The sequence below is a fragment of the Leptonotus elevatus genome, chromosome 10 (assembly GCF_054856555.1).
Source record: "Leptonotus elevatus isolate MCC_2025b chromosome 10, RoL_Lele_1.0, whole genome shotgun sequence".
Lineage (NCBI taxonomy): Eukaryota > Metazoa > Chordata > Actinopteri > Syngnathiformes > Syngnathidae > Leptonotus > Leptonotus elevatus.
The window spans coordinates 8,990,509-9,017,957 of record NC_141248.1 but is presented as its reverse complement, the minus strand read 5'-3'; the positions used below and the strand labels follow the sequence as shown (position 1 = coordinate 9,017,957).

Sequence of the window (27,449 nt, the reverse complement as noted above, 5' to 3'; positions counted from 1 at the left end):
TAACAGCAGCACCAACGGGTTGTATTCAGTCATAGACAACTTGTCTTTTTTTGTAGAAGTGAAAGTCATTGCTGGTCAGATGGTGTTTATCTGTCAAAATGTCATGTTTAAGTAAATTAATGTATACATATTCACTACATTTCTATACTTATGAGGCAAAGAGGGGGGGTGATATATTGTACAATAAATGTAAGTTGAACCAACACATAAAAATGTTAACATTTATTGCTGTTTCTGAATACTCCATTTGAAAGCATAAGCATTCAGAGTATACACAGAAATTATACAATTATATATGGTTTCACAAAGGCAGTGAACACATACTGTATTACAATCTACAAAAATCTACTTTACATAAATTTAAAATCCTAAATATCAAAAAGTACAGTTGCAGAAATAGGTGGAGAACTGCAACCAGCGACTGCTCTGAAATCAGTCGGTGAAACGAATGTGACATCACGATACAAAGAAAGCGGACGTCATCTTTGTACTTACAGCTGGTTTTGGAAACTACAACCGGCAGACAAAACAAAAACAAACTCCAAAAAGAACCAATAGGATTGAAATCATCATATAAATTATGGTGACTTTATGCGTCCACGTGCCATTTTCCAGAGGAGGCCTCTGCAATGAAGCATATGAACCTGTGAGATTGGTAGTGTATCAAGCAAAAATTAGGTTTCTAATCATGGCACACACTGAGAAGATAACCCCTTTCACTAAGATGGAGACGTGAATTCAAAAACATGTTGCCTTCAGCCAAACAGGAAAGTGGTGGTGTGGGACTGGGTTTGGGTCAACGCGCAACTCTAGCACCTTCAAGTTGTGCTTTGGAAAGAAAAAGACAAACTGCAATAGCTGACTCCTGTAGTCTGGTGCTTGAAGCTAATTGGCTTCAAGGAGACACAGCATACAAATCCTGCCTTCAATGGAATGAGTGGCATAAAAAAAAACCTAAATGACCACCACAGCCCACCAAAACATTCCAACACACAAAAAAATTCCAACTGTGAAAGAAGGCCGCTTAAACCAACTCTTTAGCCAAAAAAATTATATATAACAAGATCAATAACATATTCCAGTTAAAAAAAAAAAAAAAAGAAGTTCTTATCAATTAATAGTTTGATCACATCAATGCCAGGTAGCCATTTTAGAGGAGCGTCCAAAAGCGGACGAGGCGTTTGTGTATATGAGGTGAAGATATCCTCATTCCCAGTGACAGTCAAGCTGGATTCAAGGACAAGCTGGTTTGTGGTTGTCACATGACTACAGGGTAGGGTGGGGGTTTTCAGTCAGTCTAGTCTTGCTCCATGGGCTCGTCCGGGGTTCCCATGTCCACACTGGCACTTTCCATGGCGCCCTCTGTAGGTAGCTCATTTGTACTACTGGATGGAGTGGGTGAGACGTCTTCACCGGCCACTTCGGCACTCTCGTCTATGCTACAACTGCTACTATTGCTGCTGCTGCTGCTGCTACTGCTGCTGCTACTACTACAGCTGCTGCTGACTGGGTCACTGTGACTCTCCTCACTGTCTGCACTGGTCTCAGGGCTTCTGGCAACACCGGCAGATTCCGGCTGCTCCGTTTGATCCATGTCACTGACGACGTGCTGCGATCTGCTCGGCAACTCCCTTTCAGCCTGCTCTTCATCCGGGCCGGAGTCTGGACATGCTTCAGCCTGAGTGCTGCTTGTTGGCTCTGTAACACAGAGTGGGACAATGTACTTTTCAGTCCTCAATTCATTCAATGCCAAAAGATGCACAGTATTATACACATATAAAGCACTAAATGATTAGTACAATTGCATTCATGAATCATGACTAATTGAAATTGCTCAAATAAATATTAATTAGGGATGCAACACACTGAAAATTCTTGGCCAAAACAGAAAACAAAATAATATCTTAACTTTTTTTTTTTTTTTATAAATGGCTAGAAAATGTTTGCACTTAACCAAATTTAAATGCAATGCAATGCAATATAAAGGCTAAATATTAAATAATCAAGGCAACATATGAAATTGTGACGATACAGGGGTGGAATCAGTTCAGACAGTGCTACCACAACTGGGCTCAGCTGCCCACCATTCAAAAAGGGCTTAATGTCAGACCTTGTTCACTGGAATTGAGATTTGTACAATAGTAATAGGGATGCACGATAATATCAATGGCCAATAATTATAGGCAATGATCGACCATTTTCACATCATACAGATCATTTTTGTTTTTTAATTCATTTTTCCTTTCTGACACATTATTACAACAAGTTACATAGATCACATTTGCAACATTGACATCTGAAAGAAGGGATGACGGGTAGAAGCCATGGCTTATTAGTATCTCATCCCCATTGATTCTTACTAAACGCATCAGTCATATACATTGATTATGATAGTCATTGATTCATATCGTTATCCACCAATCCCAGACTTATGTCTGCACACTTCTCGCTCAGTTTATCTTGAGTGAATCAAGTCCGTCTGTAAGTTGCGGCGAGTCCCTGTCATTTGGAATTGGTAAATGGGCCCCAAGATGCTACCAACAGAACCACCCCACCAGGCGAGCAGCGACAGCGAGCACGTACTCTCTCGTTCACCAGTAGCGTCTTTGCTGACCTTGGATCAGTTTTCACCCATGAAGTAGCTTCCAGAAGGGTAGACCAACTTGCAGCCGATGATGCTTAAAATACTTCATACACGAGATGATGGACCAATGTAGTATGTCTATTATTATCGGCGGATTTCTTTGTTATCTGGTTTATCTGTATGACGTCAAATTGGTGGATAATTGCCGATAATTATCGGCCACAGATATTATGGACTTCCGGGTTTCACACATTAGCGTTGTTTTCGGCCACTAATGGCTGCGTTCCAACACTCGCACCCCCACCCCTGCGCCACCCAGCCACACGCTCCCGCCCATCGGCGGGAACGTGCAGGGCATCTCAACTCTCTATGAAATTCTTTGGACAACTGAGACAGACTCACTACACATTCGCACCCGTTGACGGGAACGCCCAATCGGAAACAAAGCTGATGTGTGAAAACCAGGAAGTCGGAAGTCCCGCCTCCTCCGTGAGGAGGGGGATGATCGAAGCTGTGGCCGTAAGGTGGTTGATCGAAGCTGTGGCCGTAAGGTGGTTGGTGCATGTCGTGGCGGCAATCCTCGAACCTGCTGGTGGACACCAGCGGTAAGGGATGCAGTCAGGCTGAAGAAGGAGTCCATTGGGCCTTTTTGGCCTGTGGGACTCTGGAGGCAGCTGACAGGTACCGGCTGGCCAAGCAAAATGCAGCTTCGACGGTCGCTGGGGCAAAAACTCGGACATTGGAAGAGTTCTGTGAGGCCATGGGAAACGACTTTGAAGAAATTCTGGTCCACCATCCGGCGTCTCAGGAGAGCAAAGCAGTGCACCATTAACACTGTGTATAGTGGAGATGGGGTGCTGCTGACCTCGACTCGGGACGTCGTGAATCGGTGGGGAGAATACTTCGAAGACCTCAATTCCACTGACACGTCTTCCTTTGAGGAAGCAGGGTTTGGGGACTGAAATGGGCTCCCCTTTTTCTGGGGTCGCAGTCACTGAGGTGGTTGGAAAGCTTATCGGTGGCAAGGCCCAGGGGGTGGTTGAGGTCCGCCCGGAGTTCCTAAAGGCTCTGGATGTTGTGGGGCTGTCGTGGTTGACACGCCTCCACAACATCGCGTGGACATCGGGGACAGTGCCTCTGGATTGGCAGACTGGGGTAGTGGTCCCCCTTTTTAAGAAGGGGGATCGGAGGGTGTGTTCCAACTATAGAGGGATCACACTCCTCAGCCTCCCTGGTAAGGTCTATTCAGGGGTGCTGGAGAGGAGGGTCTGTCGGGAAGTCGAATTTCGGATTCAGGAGGAGCAGTGTGGTAAAGCCTCGGCAGGATCCTCGAGGGTGCATGGGAGTTCGCCCAACCGGTCCATATGTGCTTTGTGGACTTGGAGAAGGTGTTTGACCTTGTCCCTTGGGGAGTCCTGTGGGGGGTACTTCGGGAGTACGGGGTACCGAGCCCCCTGATACGGGCTGTTCGATCCCTGTACGACCGATGTCAGAGTTTGGTCCACATTGCTGGCAGTAAGTCGAATTAGTTTCCAGTGAGGGTTGGACTTCACCAATGTTGCCCTTTGTCACAGATTCTGTTCATAACTTTTATGGACAGAATTTCTAGGCGCAGCCGAGGCGTTGAGGGGGTCCGGTTTGGTGGCCTCAACATTGCATCTCTTTGCAGATGATGTGGTGCTGTTGGTTTCTTCAAGCCGTGATCTCTAATTCTCACTGGAGCGGTTCACAGCAGAGTGTGAAGCGGTTGGGATGAAAATCAGCACCTCCAAATCCGAGACCATGGTCCTCAGTCCGAAAACGGGGGAGTGCCCTCTCCGGGTCGGGGATGAGATCCTGCCCCAAGTGGAGGAGTTCAAGTATCTTGGGTTCTTGTTCACGAGTGAGGGTAGGTTGGTGCGGGAGGTCGACAGGCGGATTGATGCAGCGTCTGCAGTGATGCGGATTCTGTATCGATCCTTTGTGGTAAAGAAGGAGCTGAGCCGAAAGGCAAAGCTCTCGATTTACCGGTCGATCTACGTTCCTGCCCTCAGCTATGGTCACGAGCTGTGGGTCGTGACCGAAAGAACAAGATTCCGGATACAAGCGGCCGAAATTAGTTTCCTCCGCAGGGCATCCGGGCTCTCCCTTAGAGATAGGGTGAGAAGCTCGACCATCCGGGAGGGACTCCGTGTCGAGCCGTTACTCCGCTGCGTTGAGAGGAACCAAGTGAAGTGGCTCGGGCATCTGGTTTGGATGCCTCCTGGAGAGGTGTTCCGGGCATGTCCCACTAGCGGCAGGCCGCGGGGACAACCCAGGAAACGCTGGAGAGACTATGTCTCTCGGCTGGCCTGGTGACGCCTTGGGATTTCGTTGAAGGAGCTGGTTGAAGTGGCTGGGGAGAGGGAAGTTTGGGCTTCCCTGCTAAAGCTGCTGCCCCCGCGACCCGACCCCGGGTAGATGATGATAAGCGGTAGATGATGGATGGATGGAAATCGGACGACACAAAATATAGCCACATAAATATAGGACAACTCAAATTTATCAGCCGCTGCCGGCCACACACTTGCGTGTACACTCTGTTTACAAAACGCGCGACACTACGGCAGCCGAAAAGTCATAACTCACAAAGGTGAAGTGTTTTCAAACCAAGATCAAACAGATTAAACACTCGTCTCAAGGTCTCATGAGACAAAAAAAACTCACCAAAATTCCGTGCATTTATGGCGCCATGCTTTAGTTACAGCGGTGACGTTCCTGCTCCCCCCTTCTTTCCTTCCTTCTTTTTTGCAGCTTTTCATGATTATGTAATCGCGTTTTGTTAAACCGTGACTTAATTGCAATTGCAATTAATCGTTCAGCCCTACTTCATACATCATTTGCCAATAAACAAATCACAATTTTATATGTATTTTCACAAAATATTTCCTGAAATTCTTGATATATGCTTCAAAGCCCCGCAACAACTTGTCCCATCACTACTGTCTACTACTTCTTCCAACATTAAATTAACTGAGTGGGAGTGTCCATAATGACCAGGCTTAATTGTAATGCTCATCCAAATTTGTGTGAGCATTTTGTAATATTATGCGATGGAAAATGTGTCTTCTCAAAGAAAACTCAAGGTTTTCCCACATATGTTTGGGTTATACTCAAACGCTGAATCCTAAATGGCGAATATGATTGGCTTATTCAACCTCTCATCACCATTGATAACCCCCTGAAAGCAAAAACACAAACTGTATCAAGAACCAAGTGAAAAATCAAAATTACAAAGACAAACCTTGGTCTTTACCAGCTGTAGCACTGCAAGAGGCTTCCTTGCAACTGACTTTGTCTTCTTGCTCTTGGACCATGGCTTCTGCTTCTTTTGAGATGCAAGTGGCATTTGAAGACTTTGGCGTTTCCACTTCCTGCTCTTCTTCTTCATCCTCTCCATCCTCCTCATCGTCTTCCTCCTCCTCATCGTCATCCTTTCCAAACTTAAGTCTCTTCACCTCCAAGTGCTCAGATTCCATGTCCTCTTCTGTGTCTGAGTGTTTGTTCTTTGCCGAACTCCCCAGACTATCACCCGAGGCGGAAACCTCGCTAAAACAAAAGGTTAGACAGGATTGTGGATTTATTCCTTCCAAATAAGGAGTAAGGAGGTTATATTGCACACATTCTGACATACCTTCCAGATATATCTTTAACACTTTCTTGGTCTGTTTTGAGGTCTTTGTTTTCTGTGCTGTCAGGCAGGCCATTAGCTGCAAGGGAGTTGGCTAGAGATAACTTTGGTCGATTGAGAGGCCGTGGAGTTCCCGGACCATTCACTTTTCTGAAAATACCAAAAGGACAATGTCGTTGACTAGGTAAGGATGATCCATTAAAACAACGGTAACTATAACAGAGTTGAACCCAACCTCTCTGTGAAGGAAGATGTGTTCCCAGGAAGCATGACTCCATTCATTCTATTGACAGCACTGCATCCGTTCTTTCTGCAAACATGTGAGCAACGCGCAAGTCACAATAGAGTTAGGTTTCACAACATTTGTATAAGCCGTTTTGATGACTATTCTTACTCTGATGTTGGATGAACACAGCTCACCACCATTACGTTCTACATGAAAAATGAATTATATTAGTTAGGACACAGTTTGCTGTTAATAAAAAAGCAAAAATAATTTGCATGATCACTAACCTTCTCCACACCTCGAAGAAATTTATCTGTTCCGGTGTAGTTCTTTTTGGGTTCTGTGAGTAACTCACACAAGCGCTGTATAGTGAAGGGAATTCTGAAATAAGGAAAACAGCAGATGACAATTAGACTGGCAAGCCACACCCACTTTCTTGAAAGAGAAAGTGGGTCTGGACAGGCGTCCATAGACAGCAATTTGGCTCCGGCTGAAAACAGGCCGGCCAATCAAATTTGTGTATTTGCGTGACGTCATCTTAGTGAGCAACGGCAAAACCGCGAGTGAGTCTGGATTTCCAGGCTAGATGACAATAGAGGGGTGGCTTGATTCTCCAAATCCTCGATTCGATTTGACTTTAGATTTTAGGGTGGTGATTAGATTCGATTGAATTCTTTATTATTATTATTTTTAATATTTTTGTTGCTTTTCCTTACAGCACAGAGGCCTGTGTGATTTTTAGACTAGTCTACGATCATAGGTTTTATTCGTATATTATTGGTATGGTAAATATCATTACATAAGTCCAGTCCATTTACCAATTCGAAAGATGGGTTGCATACAAGTGAGGCAATTTCGATATTTCTTGCGTAATGTATCAAATTGGTCACTGAAATTTAAATCTATTATTTAACAATCCAGCAGCATTTAAAGCATTGACAATGTTTTTGGCATATTATGTGGTTATAGATATGGTTGTATTTTGTCTGTCTAGTTTTGATTCTATGTGAGATCGAGTCCGAGCTTCGGCCTTCCTGGGTGGAGTTTGCATGTTTTCTTCGGGTACTCCGGTTTCCTCCCACATTCCAAAGGAATGCATGGCAGGTTAATTGAACACTCCAAATTGTCCATAGGTGTGATTGTGAGTGTGATTGGTTGTTCGTCTCTGTGAGCCCTGTGATTGGCTGGCAACCAGTTCAGGGTGTACCCCACCTACTGCCCGAAGCCAGATATGATAGGCTCCACGTTTTTAAAACAGCTATGTACATTGTTATTTATTTTTTTCAAATCAACCTTTGCTCATTTGTCAATGAAAATTTTTTTTATATTTGTGTGTGCCATTTTTCAATTTGTTTTTGCCATTTTTCAAAATATTTCTATTTTCTTAATTGAAGTGCAGGTCTCAGCAGGGCTTCAATGCATTTGACTCACCAATTGTTTGCTCAGGCGATGAGGTCAGGAAACGGGTTATGCATGTTGGGTAGTTTGAGGAGTTGATTCATAAACAAAACTAATCATTTCAGCTAGAAATATTGCAGAATATCATGAGTAATGCTAATAACACTTGAAAAACCTTAAGTCGAAGAGCCTGCCTATAGCTTGTATCTCCCCTACCACACACACACACAACCAGAGCTAAGGCATCTTGCTTTTTAAACCTTTACCCAGCAGGAAGCGCACACATATAAATGTAGTAGCCATACCTGGCCAGTGGGGGGCATACAAAACATAAATTGCCACACTATTTACTTAACTAATCTTCTCTATGAAATCAATAAATAAGCAATTCTAACTCCCTTTAGAGATAATGGCTCTAACAATATTCAAACGAAACTCCTTGCCACCCCCTTTTTTTTGGTTACCTGGGCGGGGGGTTATTGTATATTCTGTGTTTTTTATACTTTGGCAATGGCTGGAGCGCGCCACTCCTGCCTTGCAACCAGGAAATGGCCGTGTGCAACGGTTGCTCCATGATCTGTTTCTTCAGTACATTAAAGTAAAAAAAAAAAAGAAAGCTTTTTCTTCTTCGGTTGTTGCTTCAGGGCTTTCCGGTGCACTGCTGTTGATATAGCGCCTCCATAGTGGTGCAACACTGCAACTGCAGATAAAATACATTGCTGCCGAGCTCAAATGAGCGATATCAGTGGCTCAGGCTGGAGGTGGTTGCCTCTGAATTTTGTACACAGGAAAAACCCTGATAAATGATCCGATTAGTCGACAAATAACGATTACTATCAGTGATTAATCCACTAACAAAATACATACAAAAACATATCAATATACTGTGAACCGCTCCACTCCAAATGACCAGTCAAGTTGCAGGCTTTGCGATGAACAAATAAAACATGTTCATATCGTGATTATATTGCAACTAATTGCAATGTAACTAATCGTTAAGCCCTAAAACATATTGCGCCATCCTGTGATTGGATCGGTTTATTTGAGCTGACAGATCTGCCCCAAAAATGCACATTGTGAAAAGCCAAATGTAAAGGCTACCTACCCATTATATCCTTCAACAATCTTCAAGATTCTCTCTTTCATATCTTCAAATGGAATTGACTCCACATTGGGATTGGCAGGTCCTCTTTGCTCAGGAGCTGAGGCTCTGAAATCATCCATGACCTTTTCTAATTTAAAAAGAAAGTAGTTCTTAAACTGAGCCCACTGGACCCTATAGGAAACATGGAAAGAGTAGCTTTAGACATTGGTGACAAAGTACAATAGGCAGTTTAGGCACAATGTATGTATTTTATGGCAGGGACGATTGTAATGTTCCCTTACATGGTTTCTCCAGTCTTGGCGATGTGACATAAAAATTGCTCCAATATAGGACATGGCTCGCTTTTTGTTTTCTTCTCAAAGTCTGAAGGAGGACAGGGACAATTGAGTAAATTTGTGTACATGTCAGGAAACTGCCTGAGGAAAATGCCTTTCCATAGCCGGTGATAATTAACTAATTACTAATCATCCATATGTAATACCGACAGTATTCTCCCGTTTTAACAACGTTGCTTGTGCGTCATTCAATGGTGGTCGTTATGCACATATTGTAATATGTCCGTGAATCATATAATTCAAGCTAGCTCACTAGCTTAAGTTAAATGCTCAAACAGCGTAGCCGGCAAACGACAGTCTCGCAGTAGCCGTCCACACTGTTGAATAACTCATCTTGGCTTCTTCTCTTTTTTTTAGCGAGCAAGTTTTGACCTACCTGGAGAAAAACAGTCGAGCTAACGGGTTGACTAAAAGAAAAATATTACAGTGAGCTTTCCTGAGTAGTCGATAGACAGCGAACCATTTCCGTGAAACAGCTTTAAATGTTAGCTAGTGACGAGCAGCAGCTAGCCAACGACATTAGCCTGTGCGCTCCAGTCACTTTGTCGTTCGGCAATATGAACACCACACGAGCACACGGATACGAGAGTACCAGTGACTATTCAAGTATTCTAAATCAGCTGAACAAACCTCTGAGCGCCTCTTGAAGCGAGTCAATTTCCATCACGCCGTTGCCCTCTGTCAGCCCAGTGGATGTGATAAGCAGACTGGCAGCGAGCTGCTAGTGCTAAACTATGCTAAGCTAACATCTAGCAGGGGAAGGAGGAGGGAGCATATTAATATGGCGCCGTGAGGTCACTGCCTGGAAACCACAGTGAAAGGCAACGGGACAAAAATAAAATCAAACATCTGTTAGTTTCTTAAAACGATAATTGAGTCACACTAGTTCATCAATTCAATTTGATAAAATTGACAAAATGTTTGGTTATATTCAGTAAAACTACATTTAAAACTAGTGTATTAGTATCCATCCATCCACCTATCTATCTTCTGTACCACTTATCCCCATTAAAGTCACAGATGTGCTGCAGCCTTTTCCAGTTGACTACCACACATATAAAATCACAGACCAACATAAATAAATAACCATTCACAGCCAAGAAAAAAATAATATCTTCAAACATGCATGTGTTTTGGAGTGAGGGGAGGTGAAAGTGGAGTTTCCAACACAAGCACATACAAACCAACACAAATTGCCCAGATTCAAACCCAAGACCTCTTAACTATGAGGCAGATATGTTAATCAGCTATACTACAATCTAGCTCTTCATTCTAAACTGTGAAGGCAGTGAAACAACAAAACTAAATGTCTTTAAATTTGTGCTATAGCCAGGATGTAAAAATGCCACATTTTAATTGTTTGCATACAGATACTTTGGCATCTGGACAGCCTGGCTAATACTCTATATTAGTGAGTTAAAAAAAAGCACATTGTGTACTGCAAAATGTATATACTGCACTTAAATATTAAATACAAATTGATTCATTTAACTAAAATGGTCTCAACTAAAATCCCCATTCTTGCATTCCAAAAGAAGAAGAAAAAAATCACAACTGAGGCGCATTCCATTGCATTGTTTTATTTAAAAAAACAAAAACAAATTTTGGCTGTCCAACCTTGATCAGGTTCGAGTTTGAATGATTAAATATAACTGTACAAGCTACCATCACACCACAATAAACTGTGAGGTACAGTACAACAAATAAAATGAAGATAACCCTTTCAAAGACAAATATTTGAAGAGTTAATTTTGTTCGTTGAGAGTAAACATGACAGACAACATTCATATGGCATATCCTCTGCCGCAGTTCTTCCAAACACGTGCACTTTTGATTTTGACCCATTTGAACAGAGTGCAGTAGCATCGAGCCATCCATTTCAATACCGCTTATTCTGTTCAGTGGGGCTGCCGCCTATCCCAGCTGACAAAAGATAAATCTGCACACCTTGGAGTTGTTGCTAATCACTGGATGCTGATCTACTTGTTACTCAGTCCTTAGCTGAAACATCATAAAAGTGCATTTCAATACATGTAACATAAAACTCTACATCTCCATTTGTGCTGTAGTTTAATACTAGGGTTAGGGCAGTCACCAACCACAGGGGTGAAACCCATTTCTAGGCCTCAGATAATTTGGTACCATGCAGTACACAAAGTATACTGTATATTTTTAGAAAGTGCTGTTTTATACGGAAGCGTATTGCATTCACTTGAAGAAAGAAAAAAAACTCGTGTTTTTCTGACAAATTTTTGGGGGGAGCTTTGTTTGTGAGTATTTTTTTTTAATTTTCAGTTTTTCTGAATTTTTTTTTTCTGTCAAAAATCATTCCGAAAAATGGGCTGAAAAAAAACAGGGGGAAAATATTATTTAAAAAAATGATTATTCAAAAAAAAAAACGAAAATAAATTTTCAGCTCTGTTTTTCGGAGTAACTTTTTTTTTTTTTTTTACCTCTGAACTCCAAGTGACTTGTTGCAGACTCGCTAATAGCGTTAGCGGACACTTTCCCGCATACCTCCATATGCAATAAGATGGTCATGTTTACTTACTGGCTCTCAATTAAAGGAATGCATGTAATCCCCCCTTAAAACCCCTTAAAAATGTTCAGAAAAACAGAAAAAAATATTTTAGAAAAATAGGAAAGTAACTATTTTATAAAACAGGGAAAAATTACTCAGAAAAATAGAAAAAAAATTACTCAAAAACAAAAAAACAAAGCTCCCCCCAAAAAATTACTGTTTTTCACTTTTTTCCCCAAGTGAATGCAATACGCTTCCGTAGTTTTATTTACATTTATCTGAAAATAATTTTATTTTGAAGAAAGACTTCTTTCCTCCGCATCACTTTCTTGTGTGATCTGTTGCAGTTTTTTCATGGGAGAAAGTGACAACTGTTTTCTAGTCAACAGATAAAGTAGCTGCATGGCGACAGCAAATAATCACAGGGATTTATTTTTTTACATGTTTCACACCGTATGACCATAAAACATTCATTCTCTCTGTTCAACTTCCACAATCAGTTTGAGACAACTTCAAATCATCAACATTCTAGATGAAAGTCAAGGCAGAATGTTCTGAAATGGCCACTAAAAACACTGCTTCCATTTCCTGCATCCAAACTTTGTGAAATAGTGTTTTTGCAACAACGGCAACCAAAATATTTAAAATGAACAAGCTGTCAGTATCACTTTCCCTAACCCAAGTTCAGGGCACCCAATTCTGCATAATATACAGCATCACCCGCTGTGTTAACATCTATATTTTGTTATGCCCTTCTGACCTGTAGAAAAATAGTCGTGCATGATAGCCCGGTGCATAAACTGCAGGGACCACTGCTTAGTGAAATGTGAAAGAAGTGAAACGGTAACTACCCCACAGTCTCCGCTTTCAAGTTATGTGTTTTAGTACAACATTCACATTTGTAGAGTTCCCTACATAGCAGTAAACCCCTTCCAATTTCAAAAAATGACTTCTTTAAGAGTACAGCTCTCTGCTAGCAGATGAATGGATTTTTAATCAAGTTTATGAGGAGAAAAATAACTTTGTACCCAACAGTCAGGTGTAATTACTGAGATGAATTCTTGAAAAAAAATGTTTTTGCCACATGTAATAATAACCACATCACTGACATGAGTAATGAACATGACAATATTACAATGGTCACAACCATCCATGAACCACTAGTGTTCGTATAGACAGTATATTATTATTATTCCTTTTCGTACGTGCCGCAACTTCACTCAAAAGGAGGCTGGCATGATGCACAGTCTTTTTACCAAGTGGTCCACGGTCCTATAATCACATTAACAGGAAGTCAATTGCACCGGCAGTCAGTTGTGTGGCCTGATATGTCGGATTACGTTCTCCTCAAACACCTTCCTCATGGTCTTTTCTATCTGCTTGAGGAATACTTGGGGTATCCGACCACACATGGTGTTGACTGTGTCCAAGAATTTGGCCTGGATGGGATAGAAGAGTGACTGGAACATGTTGTCATCAAAGGGGAACTGCAACAACATCACAGTGGGTTACAAAGATGTTTCTTTTTAATTAATATCACAAACAAATTTGTTGTTTACAGATTCCATCAGCATGATGGGATTGGTACTGTAATTATGCGCTTGCCAGACTTCAAGTGTCTTATCTCAGCAGGGTAGAAAGACGTAACACGCTAGTCACACAAACCGAATTTTTTATGTGAGTGGAAGGAAGTTGTATCACGGCATGTAGTATATATTTAGTAGCTCAGATCAAAGAAATGTAATTACCTCATTATGTTATTCACAGCAGTATTAAATTAAGGTTACGCGTAAATGTGTTTCCACTGCTTGGTAAAAATAGACCTTGGGTAACAAATTATAGGAGTAGCTATAGAACGTGAACACACCCTTGATAAAACTGTGACGAGCCTACTTTCTCTTCGTTTAGTTAAGATTACCACCTATACAACTGAACTATGAGTTAGAAAGTGTGAAAACAGTCAAACTAAGTAGGTGAAGATTTCAGCTAAAAAGTTGAATAGCATCAACTACAAACCAATTTCAATAAAACAAATCACAATTACAAAGGACTGAATATTAAGATTCAGCGCTAGTCTAGTCTGGTATTACTGATTCTGTTTCTTATTCATGTGGGTGCATTTGGGGTCCCAGTGGTAAAACGTACATCCTCAAAGATACTTACATCACGGATTCCATCATAAACTACTTTGAAGGCTGGCTGCTTCTCATCATGATAGACTCCGCGGTTGCCGTGGAGGATGGACACGCCATCCTCTTCAGCTCCTTTGCAGTTACTCCCATACATACAGTGATCAGGCCTGTAGTTCCACTGGCAAGGGAAGATGAATAGGCACTCTGCCAAAGGCAAAGAAAAACCCACTTTATACTCTACAGGAGGTGTCACAAACCCTTATGACACATAGAGGGCAATCAGAAGCATAATGAGTCAAGGGAGATAATTATATACAGTGGTACCTCGGAGTTTGAACATAATTCGTTCCTGTGAAGTGTTGAAAGTCCGAATTGTTCAACCTCCGACATTTTTTTCCCCCATAGCAAATATTGTAAATGCAATTAATCTCCAAAAACAGAAAATTCCTATTTTAATTTATATTTTTTACATTTATACCCTGTACGGTATGTAAACGATAAAAAAATACCTTACCTTTTTGTTGTTTGTATGTTAATGCTAGCTTTAATTCAGTGCTGAGTTTGTATATTTTACATTGGGCATATTGTTAGACTACTAAGCGTTCCTTGCGTGCGTTGTTTAACGTCAGGCACGTTGTTGAACAGCTAAGGGGGGGTCCTCGTGCCAGCATTGACAGAAGTAGTCGCGGTAGTTACAACTGCGCGATAATCTTCTTCCTAATTCCACTGTGGTTCGTAGCACTGTATGTTTTTCTTTGCTGCCACTGGCATTGTTGTCTTTCTTTGGGCCCATGGCGAAGAAAATTGTCGTGGAAAAATCTAAATGCATTCACAAGTATGGAGCACCTCTGGGAGTATTCACGATCTGACTGGAAATGAGCAGTGCATCGTCTCAACTACCGCAACGTGAGCATTCGGCATTGTTCGGCTTCACTCGGCTACCCGGCTTAGCTTGCTTTGCTTGGGTGTTCAAACTCCGAAAATGAGTTCAAACTCCGAGACATTTTTTACTCCGATTTTTTGGTTGAAGTCTGAATTGTACGAGTTCCGAGACGTCTCAAACTCCGAGGTTCCACTGTATTTATTTATTTATTTATTTAACCATGTATAAACTATAATGCATATCTGTACATTAAACCATACACAAACAATGTATAATGCAACCTTCAAATAAAATGCATTGAACAGAAAAATAGATTTTATTTAAAAAAAAAAAATTTTTTTTGTTTTGTTTTTTTTATAAATATGTTGGTTACATAAATATGTACACCCTAAAACTAATGATTGGTTGTAGCATCTTCTTGGGTAGGAGTCAATCAGTTTGTTTGATCGGAATCAGGCCTGGCTTCTGGGTGGGCCACTTCAAACCCTTACTCGTCTTCTGGTGAAGGCATTCGTTTGTTGTTTTGGATGTGCGTTGCTGAAAGATTAACTTTCTCTTCATCTTCAGGTTCCGGGCAGAAGCCCGATGGTTTTGTATAAAGAATAACTGGAACTTTTCATATGTCCTTTAACCTTGTTCTGGTTCAAGGAAAATTGCCCCAAAGCATGATGCTAACACCACTATGTTGCACAGTAGGTATTGTAACATTTCGCAGTATGGCACCGCAACACCAGGTGGCGCCTCCTTGTTTTTCGTATTCCTATGCAGCACTTTTTTCAGTTTGCCGTCAGAGTATTTGATGCCGTGGACTTGTACGTTTAATTGTGATGCTTGGTAGCACCAAGGAGCCTACTTTTTCAATTAATAAAGTAAACCTGTGGACTTCCAGTGCCTTTTTTTCCTCTACAATTTTTTTTGCTATCCAGCAGCGGCGATCTGATCAGCCACCGCACGTATGGTGTTCTTTTGATTATGAGCACAGTTGTGTTTGCGCCCAACATTTATTTTGGAATTATGGCAAAAAATTCAACCTTAGTTTCATCGTACCGAATTTTCCCCATGGATGTTTTTCCTTATAAGGCTTATGTCCCAAAAAGTACACAAGATGGGAGATTGTTGTCACATGTACTTAACAACCAGTACTTGCAAGAAATTTCTTCATCTCCTTCAATGTTGCTGTCAGCTTTCCTGACTGGTTTTCTTCCTCTTTTCATAATTTTGGAGTTGGAAGAGCTGCAAAGAACTATGACATCTTCCTTGTTCAAAGATCTTCAAAGATCTTTGTTTTTGTGGCAGGAACTAAGTTTTGTTTGGTTTTCATTATATGACATACTGTATAATTACTGTATGTTTGTGACTGTACCTGGATTGTAGTGGAAGATAATGTTGAGGAGGTCCTGATCGCCCCATGTGATGTGGTTCTTGTACTTCTGATAAAGTGGGTGCAAAAGGTCCTCCCAGGATAGGCCACCGGCAATCATGCTGTTCTGAAATATCAACACAGTCCAGTCGCACACAAATGACAAAACAAATCATCAAAGGAGGAGTGCATTAGCATTCTAGCTTCCAGCAGCAAATTGAAGAGCAGCTAAATTGAGTTCTGAGGGAACACGTTTGTGATGCTTGAATGGTAATCACAAAGCTTTAGTCAGACCCACACTCGCACAGCTCTGAGCCTACCACTTGAGCTAAACAAAATAACATTAAGAATGCAAAAGTAAAATTACAGCTCACTGAAAGCTTTCTGTATTAAGAGAGCAAACAGTTGACAACACTTCGGTCTAACCTTGAACAATGTGCTGCGGATCCTTGTGAGATTCATCAGCATGACCCCCGAGTTGACCCCTGAGATGCCGTAGAAAGGATGACGTGCAAAGCGGCTGTACCAGCCAATCTTGGGGATCTCGTGCTCCGGAGCCATTGCTGCCAGCTGGGTGCTGTTGAAGGACTTCAGCATTCTCCAGATATCATCCATAGGTCGCAAGAACAGCACATCAGTGTCCACGTACAGCAATGAGTCTACATCCTTGAGGATGACCTGCGGGATAATTACGGTGAGCAAAAATTCATGATCATGATTCATGAACCAACAACGTGTGCTAAAGTGCATAATGCAAATGGCAACCTGAATGAGCCGAAATGTGTAAGATCTTGATTAGCCATATTCGTCTGGACCGTCTGAATTTATATTTTTATTGGTCCTTGATTATTATTTTTTTTTATAAAAATGTATTATTATCACATACATAGATGGTCCCCCAGGCACGGTAACCACTCGCCCACCCGGAACCCTGTACTGATCTGAATATATGACTGGATAGCCGATAGCCCATACACGCCTGTGCAAGCCGTTGAAGTCACAGGGCGGCCATCTTGCTCCTCCCATCTCGCGAGCAGACTACTATATAAACTATACAGTATACGTACAGATTAGACATATACAGCTTGTAGGCAGTTAGTATTGAAACAGGGGCGGGGTTGGGGGTTTGTGGCGGTTTGGTCATTATTTTTTAACAAGTAGAAAAAAAAACAGCAACATAATATAGTATACAGTAAGAGAAAATTAATAATCATATTTTTAGCTATGAAATGTGTATAATACACTTCTCTTATAGACGTATTGGTACAGCTGTATGCCACGCATAATTGTGGCATTTTCACCATAGAGAGACAGTAAATAACGTGACAACACAGCAAAGAAATCAATATATTCAAGTTAGGCGAGCTTACCGACTGGTAAAATAAGATGGCCGCCGGTGGTTTCATTTATCACTATGGTGAGTAAGCGGCATTATTAGCCCATTCACATATAAATCCGTGGTCCTAGCCAACAGCTAGGACCAAATTAGGTCAATAAAATTGTGCCTTTCCAGTAACATAGGAAACTGATTATTTGCCAAATTTAAACATAAACCTCCCTAGTTTGCTATCAGCCTTACTTATTCTTATTGTGCTTTCAAAGGACTGAGAACGTGATTTTTTTTCTTCTTAAACAAATCATTCAAAAGCCAATAACATCCATGATTAGGCTTTCCCGATTAAGTGGATAATGGTCATACAGTATTGACTCGTTTGTAGGAAGAGAAAAAGAGTTATGGATTTGTCTGTCCTGCAATATATTCATTATGCCATGGTGTTGGTATTTCAATGAACACCAGCTAAAAGGGAAAATCAATACACTGCGTGGTTTTTCACTTGATGAAATGACTGAATCCAGCCCCATGAGACTGTTCATTTAACATTACATTTTTTTAAACTCTGTAGACAAGGTGCAAACTCATCAATAAATCACACAATACATTTTAGAGTGAAGAGGTTGGGGTGTACATTAAAAGACCATTTAGTTATTGTGATTTGAATCACATTCTGAACGGATTAATAAAAGAACTGAAATATGTGTTGTATGCTTACAGGAAGAAAGAGTCTCTGAGCGGCACAGGGCTTGAAGAGCTTCTTCCATTCATCCGCGTTCCCCACTGAGAAAGTGATTGGGTATAGGTTATACTTCAACTTGGCCGTGACAAATCCAGGCCACTGGCTAAACTGGAAGAGATGCAACATCTTGGTAAATTTATGTCCTTCACACATTTTTTTGTGACAATATAAAGTGCCCTGTCAACTATAATTAACAATTTAACAGTTTGGTCCATCAAACTATATACATAATTAATTTATCAGCTAATGAACTGGTTCCCTTTGAATCTTAATTCTTTAGCCAACTGAGACGTTTCAAAATTGTCTTTTTTTCATTTGTCTGAAGACCCTGAAGACCCTTTTCTGCCCCAGCAGGATCGTGCCCAGTCCAGTGCATAGAGCAAGGTCGATTAAGTCATAGTTTGTTATGGAACAATTTTAGAGCGCTAAGCTCCATATCATGAGCTAGAACTGCTCCACCAACTATAGTGAACCCCTTCTATTCATGGTTGATGGGGATTTTGGAGTCTGTCTGCAGGAATTTTTGTCTGTTCATTAAAAAAAAAAACATTTAAGAGGTCAGATGTCACTGATTTGGATGAAATCAGGGCTCAAGTTTGTCCAGATGAAATCCATCAAACCATGCATAGTTTGTGGACCTAAATCCTAATTGGCCTTACAAAATTAAAGGCACATCATTTTCCGAAATATTTAAAGCTAATTTACTGCTTTGATTTTTAGAGGGCAAAACTGGGTCAAAGCAGCCATTGATTAAATTATAGAGAGGTGTGTCCCAAAACCGTTGTCACTATTAGTGTGAGTAGAGAATCCTTTCTAGCTCCTCTCTAAAGGTGACTTTGAAGTGATGCACAGTGCTGGAGCACAGCTGGGTGTCAGGTGATAGATTACACCAAAGTGCTGAGATAAAAGGGTTATGTGTCATTATTAGGGGCTCTGAACGCATAGTTAAAAATGCTCTGATCTTGATGTCATATATATTACCGAGCGGGGTGAACGTTAGCTCCCTGCAAGGCTTGTAAGCCGTAGATACTTTCCCCCTCTTATTTTTGTCAACGTTTTTTTGCCAAGCCAAATTCAAATCAAAGGCAAATAGCTATAAACATATATTTAAGTAACAGCTGGTGCCAGCGGCAGCCTACCTTTTGTTTAAACTGTGGGATCAAGATGTCCTCAGCAAAAATGTGAACCTTGATCTTCTTTAGGCTGAACAGGACGGCTGATTTGACGAGAGTCAAGGTCTCCTCTAGACGGTTTCCACAAGTCACCATGGCCAAGTGCATGAAATCCTCTACGCGGGTGCGCCTGGCCACAGCCCGTCCTGTTTTGCTAAAAAATACACAAATAAATAATAATGATAATAATGCATCAGATTTATACAGCGCATTTCTAGAGAGATGTAACAGGGTGGATTAGGGGAGGGAGTGCAGGTGAGGTCCAGGGTGGACGCCCTGGCTCACACTTCCCTCTTGGATGGTTGAAGCCAAAAACCTTTATGATGTTGTTAACTTTGTAGACTGTCCTCTCTTTTGAATACAGTTTCTACAGGTGTTTAGGCACCGGATAGCCATTTCCACTACGGGTGGGGCGATACGGGTAACTCACAATTCGATACTGTGACGATATGTGGTCCACGATAGCGATGATATCACAATACACGATATCTGCTATATTCAATAAATGGTCAGAAATATTCTCAACGATATATCACGTCAATCATGATATTCAGTATGCGAGTGACAGTGGAAACTTGCCGACTGTTCTTTGCCAATAGTGTCTAGACACAAGTTCTTTGCCACTGCTTCTGCCTACTTTACCGCCATTTGGGGATTAGCGCCCCCCACAAACAGGACAGGAAAAATCGAGTACTGACGGTGACAGCAAAGGATCACAAAAGTCACGGTCCGGATCAGTTGACGGATTTGAGTTAAAGATCAAATTGTTTTTTTGGATCATCAAACAAAACATAACAAAACAAGATACATTGATTTATTTTGTAAAACACTTTTGCCCATCTTTTTTTATTTATTATTATTATTTTTTAATCAACTCAAATGTCTAATATGGTTGTTTAGGATTTAGGAACACAACTTTAAGTGCAATTGGTCCATGTATACATTAATATAACAATATATCAATGGCTTAAAGTTGTGTTCCTAAAATCTAAACGGCAATATTTGACATTTTGAGTTTAATGTTTTTATTTATTGGCAAAGTTGTTTTCTAAAATAAATGAAGATAAAGTTCTATTATCTTCTTTTTTTTTTTATAATGAAAAAGACAAAGTGCAATTTAAGGCTCATTCCCTTCCTTTAAACATGGAGAGTGAATTACAAAGTAGCCTAGGTCCAGTATATTGAAAACAAAGTAAAGAAAACAAGCCACGTAGCAGTCACTCATTACTGTTGCCAGCCCTTTTTTTGCGCTTTGCACTTCAGGGCCACCGTACCAGCCAGGCTCTAATGCTAACACTAGCTGCTAGCCACTAACGTTGAAGACTTGCGCCGCATCATACAATGACGGCATCATTAACTAGCGGTTTCTTGGTGTTCTAAATTAGTGATTAAATATACTTTCAGGATGGCATTGTGATAATGTTGGTAGAGAATATGAATTTCAATAAACATTTTGATATGTAAGCGAACACGTGGAAAAGGGAAGTCAAGCTGGCGGTCACGTCGCTGCACAGGCCGACTTCAAAGTAAAAGCCCACCAAGGTTATTGCATTGGCGTTAATGTATTGTTTGGTAAAGCTTTATTTTTCAAGTTATCCTTAGTGTAGGCGGCGTGTTACGTTGCGTATGTTTCCAACTTCGTTGACATGTCTGAATGGTGGGGTAAATCCATTACAGTATATGTGTCGTGTTGGTGTGCCCCCTTATCAAAAAAAAGTATATTTAAATATACCTGAAGTATACTCAAAATTAGGGAAGTATACTTCTAGTTTACTTTTCTTGTACTTATTGGAAGTATACTCCACCAAGTAAATGTTAAGTATACTTTAAGAATACTGAAACATATACTAAAAAATTATATACTGTAATACATACTTAGAAGGCACTCACTAACGGACCGAAATTATAGGTTAAATGTGTTTGTAAAGCCCCAAGTACCATGTGTCTGGATAGCCTAGCGGTTATGGTTGTTACCTTCTGGGTTTGCCAGCTTGATCCCACTTCACCACTGGGCTTTTTGCTGTGGACATAAGTATACTTAAAGTATCCCTAATAGTGTACTAAAAGTATACTTTATGATATACTTAAGTATACTTTTAGTGTACTAAAATGGGCCAATTTAGTCCCAAAGAGTTTACTTAAAGTTTACTTTTAGTACAAGAATAAGTATACTTGAAAATAAAATTTAAGTATACTTAAGTATACTCTGTATTATGTACTTAAAGTATACTATTTTTTGGTAAGGGCTGTCATAAAATATCAATACTGCAGTCAGTGTATAAATATATTTATTGCAACAATATATTGCAATATCGTTTTTTTCCCCACCTCTAATTACCACCATACGATACCTGGCTTGATCACTACTGCCCAATCCTGTCCTACCCTGCTCTGTCCCATCCTAAGTGTTACTCATTGCATTCCTTTCTCAAAGGGTGTATGTAGCACTACCTAGTACTCAACATAATATAGACAGAAAGAACCCGACTCCTCCTATGTAACATCTTGATTGTTGCATACTATTTTATACTGCCATTGTTCTCTGTCTTCTTTGGAGGGCAGGGTGGGTGTGCTGTTTTCTCGCTTCTCTGTCTTCCGCTTTCCCCTCTTAAACCTTGTTCTGACTGCTTTATCCAATAACTATCAAAGTATAAATAACCACAGAGGGACTATATCAAACTTCTCTGTTGCACAGAGAGAGAAAAAAAATCCATAAAAGGTATCCGGATTCTCCATTATGCATGAAGCCGATGGTCTGAGAGATCTAACATGTACTGATGAGTGAAGGGCTACTCATCATCACTAAATAAATTAAGTCAAATGTGATTCAATGTGGAATTAAATGTACCGGCCGTCCAAAATTCCCGATGGCCACCCCGCCCCCTCACTACAAAAACATTGTTTCATTTCACTACTTTGAAATAAAGATATGTTGTTAAGCGTTCCTATATTAAAAATGTAATTATACTTAATGTTAGTCAATTGGAAGAAAAACATATGTTAAAAGTCTCATTCCCACTGATATGTAAAAATAATTAAAAAAAACAATTTAAAGTAATCTGTAATAGAATGTTTTCAAGACAACATTCTAGATCATTACTTCAAAACCAAAAAGCCAAAAATTAGATTATAAAAGAAAAGGGTAGCCTCCAAGCGTGAAACCATTTTGTATGCATGAGGCACAATGATGAAATGCAAAATGCAGTTTAGGATTAATGCGAAGGAGTTGGGAAATCCATCTTTCACACTGCTGATGCCTTGACAAGCCTGAACAAAAACATTTCTATTCTCCACCAAGATGATTTCAGCCCGATCTGTCAAAAATCAGAAAAAGATGTTGCACAAGGTCAAGCAACAAACAACCTTAAATATCCATGCTTAAAACTGAATAATAAATACTAAACCAAATACAAATATAAACCCCCCCCCAAAAATCCATTATTTTCTTGCGAGTTTCATTAACCAACTACACATGACGGTTTGTTTCGTGGCATAGTTCCTAACATCTGGAAATTGTCAACAACCTCAGCAGAGGAACAAAAGGAATGAATTCAAAGCCTGCCAGCAAGCACACAACTGGTCTGCCTCAAGTCAGCACAGCCAATGTTTCACACCAGGCACAATGAAAAAAAAATGGAGAAAAAAAGGGTTGAAAAAAGCTTGCTCTTTCAAGATATGTTCAAAGTCAAACAACAAAGTACTGTAACGTACCAGTATCCAACTTATTTCTGACCCTGTGCCCAACTCCAGGCACTTCCGGTAAGAATGTTGCTATTTGTTACAGTGGGTTTTGTTTCACAGAGCGGTTTTTTTCTCCCCCAGTATCATCTGCCATTATTTAATTAAACATCATCCACATTCAGTAGGGTTTTTGTTTGGACACACATAAACAATCACTGAAGATTAGTAAGTAATAAAATAAGTGATTAAAGTAGCACTAAGAAACTTTTCAAACTTAATCAAATATTTTCATAACTCTTCTGATGAAACATCGACTTCAAAGTAGTTGAATTGTACCTTTGCCATGGCCTAAGGCGGTCTGTGTCATTTTTACTGGCACTAAGCAACTTTGAGGATGGTAGGAACACTGCCACTCAAAAAAATTACAAAATGTGCCAACTTGGCACACGTAACTTCCCCCTTTCCCCATTCATGACAAAGACAGAAGTCAATTTGAGCTAAAATGATCTTCCTTCAGGCATAACATTACCGCTTTTGTCCATATGGCGCCGCCATAATCAACATAAACTGAAAGTTATTTAGTGTTGCTTTAACCTCCTGTAGGCCAAATTAGATGTGGTCTCAAGACTTTGTGAAAACTCCACTCCAACAAAATTACAAATGCCAGAAAACATTGCAAGATTGCCCCCCCTCCCCCTTTATTTTTTTAAATACTTGGATGTGGTTGTGCAATGTGCAACAACGCTATTGTTTGGGTTAGTTCAAACTTCTCTCTGCACTGTTGTGACTGTTCAACTAAACATCCCACCATACACTACCTACCCAATAACTACAAGCTGGCATGGCAAGCTAGAAAATGTTTCTGCTAAATCTTGGCAGAAAACAATACCAAAGTGAACGTGTACAAAAACATCATTACACTTATGAATTTGCAACAGCTACTTTTGTCATACAGATCAAGATAGAACATAATAAATAACCCATACATAGCTAAAGTTCTGTGTAAAAAGGTAATATTGGTTTCACATTGGATTAATTTGTTATCTATGTTTATGCACTAATCTAATAAATTAAGAGGGCCTTTCACTATAAAAAAAAAAAGAAGTTCTGAACCAAAAACTGTGATAAATTACTAAATATTTACCTCTGGCTTTATATTTCAATACTTCCCTCTATGCAAAGGTACAGTATCTGAAGTTTAAACTATTATTTTTTACATGAGAGAAATGTCTCATGCAGTAGAATGTTAGCATCTCTAAGAGGTTCTAAGTTTAAATCTTGATTAAGGTCTACGACGTTCCTTTATGAAAAATGACTCCAGCTTTTAAACAAATGTGCATTGTAGGTAAATTAAAGACACTATGGTATTATCGCACAAATATTTACTCTGGTTACGACTTTACTACAGCGTTAGCCGCGGCATATTGTGACTAAGTACAAAGTCGGGTTATGTTGTCGCTGACGCTGTACTTACAAAACTGTCATAATCACAAACCGAGGTCCCCTTGTAAATGCCTGCGATCATTCCTGCACAAAAACAATACCTGCTCAATTTGTGAGACCAGCTGTCTAAAATCTCAGGACTCCCACAACAGAGTGAGCATTTGCATTGGCAAAATGATGCAGAGTCCATTTGTTGAAGCCGAAGTTTTTCTTTTGCCTTTTCATAAACTGAGTAATTGTGTGATTGATGACTAGAGACGTGTACTTGTATTGAGCCTGGCTGGACAGCTGGGGCTAAACTCTGTATTTCTAGCCAGCGGAAGCAGTGTGATGTGTGAAGAGGAAATGATAGGACTTGAAAAAACTGGGATGTTTGTCGATTGAGCATATTGCCAGGAAACAGGCCTGCTCACTTTTAAAGATGAAATAGAAATCAGAAAAACACACACTCATTTGAAAATAGAACAGCCAAAAGCTTTTGATGTGTTTCCCTATCAACCTATAATTATAACCACTTAAAGAACCCCTGATGCTTATTCTTGGAAAATAATTTGAAAGTGTGATTTTTATTATCAAGTCAGCCTATAATAACACAATAAAGATTTGGGCTCCTTTGACTCAGTGTTCTGTGTGTGTCCCTTAACCACAGAATGAATTCTTATGTATTTTCCAAACCTTTTCACTTATTTTTCCTCAGTACTAAATGACACCTCCTCCACCCCATTTCCCTTATCAGTGGCGAGCACACATGGAGGAGTGTGGCTTCTAGGCGGACACAAAGGTCCTTTCTCAGTGAAACGCCTTGATGGCTTTTATCTCACCGGCAGTGTCTCCAACCCGCAGTCTGGCTTTGGAGGAGAATACATATTGCCTGATGGCAAAGTAGGACTGCAGGCTTTTATGGAGCCTATAGCTGCTATATACAGTAAGAGGCTGTGGGTGGTGGAGCTATGAGAGGTATAATTCAATGACTCCACCTTTGAACTGCTCAAATGGACAAATTTTGAGCGGATGCAGAGTGGTTTCCTCTATTTTAACCGCTGACAACACAGCACTCTCATATCCAGGTTACTTTTCTTGAATAGCCCATAAGTAAAACTACAACTCAATGTACATCTGCACAATCTGATGACATGGATGCATTGACATTTTTTTTATTATTATTATTTTTTTTACAGTTTGCTATAATGCTATTGGACATGTACCAATGTAACAATAGGTTTGTTAGTGTAATAGCCAACTGGCTTGTTTTTTATATATCGTGAGTGCAGGTGTATCTGTAATAACGTATACTCTTCTTTATCCGGATTGCCCATAGAATTTTTGTAGTGGGGGTGGGGTGCCATCCAATGGGCTCTATGCCCTTCTGTCTGAGACTGAGGCTTCTTCCTATCGTTTGAAACGGCTTCATTAATGCTGGCCCTCAGTTGGATGGTTGGGGTACTCGCCGTGTCGTTCACCCAACATGCGCACCACTGGTCCTTCTTTGTTTAGACATCAATCGTTTTTCAGTGCAGCTTTTGTAGATTTACAAGATTGTGCAGGTGTAATCAAGGTATGCTAAATAGACAGACAGATTCTTTAACAATGGCACAAGGCAAAGCAGGTATGCAAAATTACTATTAAAAGATATGAACAATATTAAACATATTTATTCAAATATCTTAAATATATAAAGAGTATTAACTTAAGTATATCATTGATATAAGTATTTTATTTGTTTTAACTTTTTTTTTTTAAACTGAAACAAAATGAAAGTAATGATTACGATGGGGTCGGAACATTTTGCAAAATATTGACAATAGTAGTGTTGAGGGCATTTGGTGTGTGTTTCCCTGCCAGGGTGGATTTAAATAAAAGCTAAAATGTTATTTGAGCAAGGCTTCTTCGAGGTCATCGCCGTACCCTCTGCGAACGTGTCAGGTCCCCCACTTATTAATGGTGTTCCACTCCATTCGCGTCAGACATTTAATTACAACAGTGGGATTCAAGACACAGTAAAGCAAGCAGTATATGACTGCTTACAGTATGTGCTAGTAGTGGGACATGCCTTCCATTTGAATGACATTAATCGATGTTTTTGTGTGCGCCCACATGCAGACGTGGAAGGCGGGATCGTTCTGCGAAAGAAAATCTGCTCTCACCTTTTTGCATTGACGTTGCCCACTCGCTTAGTCACTTTCCCCTTGTTTCGTCTCTTGGGGAGATCATCCGCACGCACCCCGGGCACTGTGGGAGATTTTCTTGCCAATTTTGAAGCAACATCGCGATCGCGCTTGACCGACGACGGAGAAGAGTTCCTGCTCCCCTCCACCGCAACTTCTTTCAGTAGCGGACCGTCGGCGACATTGCCTCCCCAAAAGTAGAAAAGTAGGAAAACTCCGAAACACACGGCGATCGCAACTACTTTGCAGTGGATCCGCATGGCGAAAGATACTTGTTCCGGGGGGAAGGAGCACACGGGACCCTGCTCATGTTGTCTGCGGTTGAGGAAGAGTAGCCAGAGTTGACATTTTGTTGCGAATCCTCGCTTGGAATTCTGCTCCTGATGAAGATGATGATGGAGAGAGCCGAGAGGACTTTCTCACAGCACATTGAGGGTTACAGAGCGGGGGCGTGGTCTTTCCATCTTTACCGTAAGTAATGGAGTAATCCCGCATCAATAATATTTCAAAATATGGGCAATTTTCACATACAAGTAATTATTTATTAATTTTTTAAATAATAATGAAGACAATCAAGAGATAAACACTAAACACAAATTTTAAAGCACTCCTATACAAATGCATAAATGATTCTAACTACTCATTTTGGAACATTGTAATTTGATTTGTGAGTATTATTTTGATTTCAAAATGTGATGACATTTCGTTTAACTACTATAA

At 40.4% G+C, this 27,449-nt stretch overlaps 2 protein-coding genes across 3 annotated transcripts; both read right to left on the bottom strand.

The window, feature by feature from the left end:
* Positions 1 to 207: 207 nt before the first annotated feature.
* LOC147166955 (serine/threonine-protein phosphatase 4 regulatory subunit 2-B-like) lies at positions 208 to 10,063 on the bottom strand. Of its 2 annotated transcripts, none has more exons than XM_086087922.1 (9): positions 9,928 to 10,063; positions 9,244 to 9,325; positions 8,963 to 9,133; positions 6,747 to 6,840; positions 6,628 to 6,665; positions 6,469 to 6,543; positions 6,237 to 6,383; positions 5,847 to 6,151; positions 208 to 1,698 (listed from the first exon to the last, which is right to left on the bottom strand). In XM_086087922.1, the coding sequence occupies exons 1-9, from the start codon at positions 9,959 to 9,961 to the stop codon at positions 1,298 to 1,300; spliced, it is 1,347 nt and encodes a 448-aa protein (XP_085944048.1). In that variant the 5' UTR covers positions 9,962 to 10,063; the 3' UTR covers positions 208 to 1,297. The 2 variants fall into 2 exon arrangements, with proteins under 2 accessions (XP_085944048.1, XP_085944050.1); XM_086087924.1 differs by lacking the exon at positions 9,928 to 10,063 and adding an exon at positions 9,674 to 9,817.
* A 798-nt stretch (positions 10,064 to 10,861) lies between these two features.
* Positions 10,862 to 27,170, bottom strand: gxylt2 (glucoside xylosyltransferase 2). Its single transcript, XM_086088110.1, has 7 exons — positions 26,709 to 27,170; positions 19,408 to 19,594; positions 18,245 to 18,376; positions 16,620 to 16,871; positions 16,197 to 16,320; positions 13,982 to 14,154; positions 10,862 to 13,305 (listed from the first exon to the last, which is right to left on the bottom strand). Exons 1-7 carry the CDS (start codon positions 26,987 to 26,989, stop codon positions 13,129 to 13,131), a joined length of 1,326 nt encoding a protein of 441 aa, XP_085944236.1. The 5' UTR covers positions 26,990 to 27,170; the 3' UTR covers positions 10,862 to 13,128.
* Positions 27,171 to 27,449: the final 279 nt, after the last annotated feature.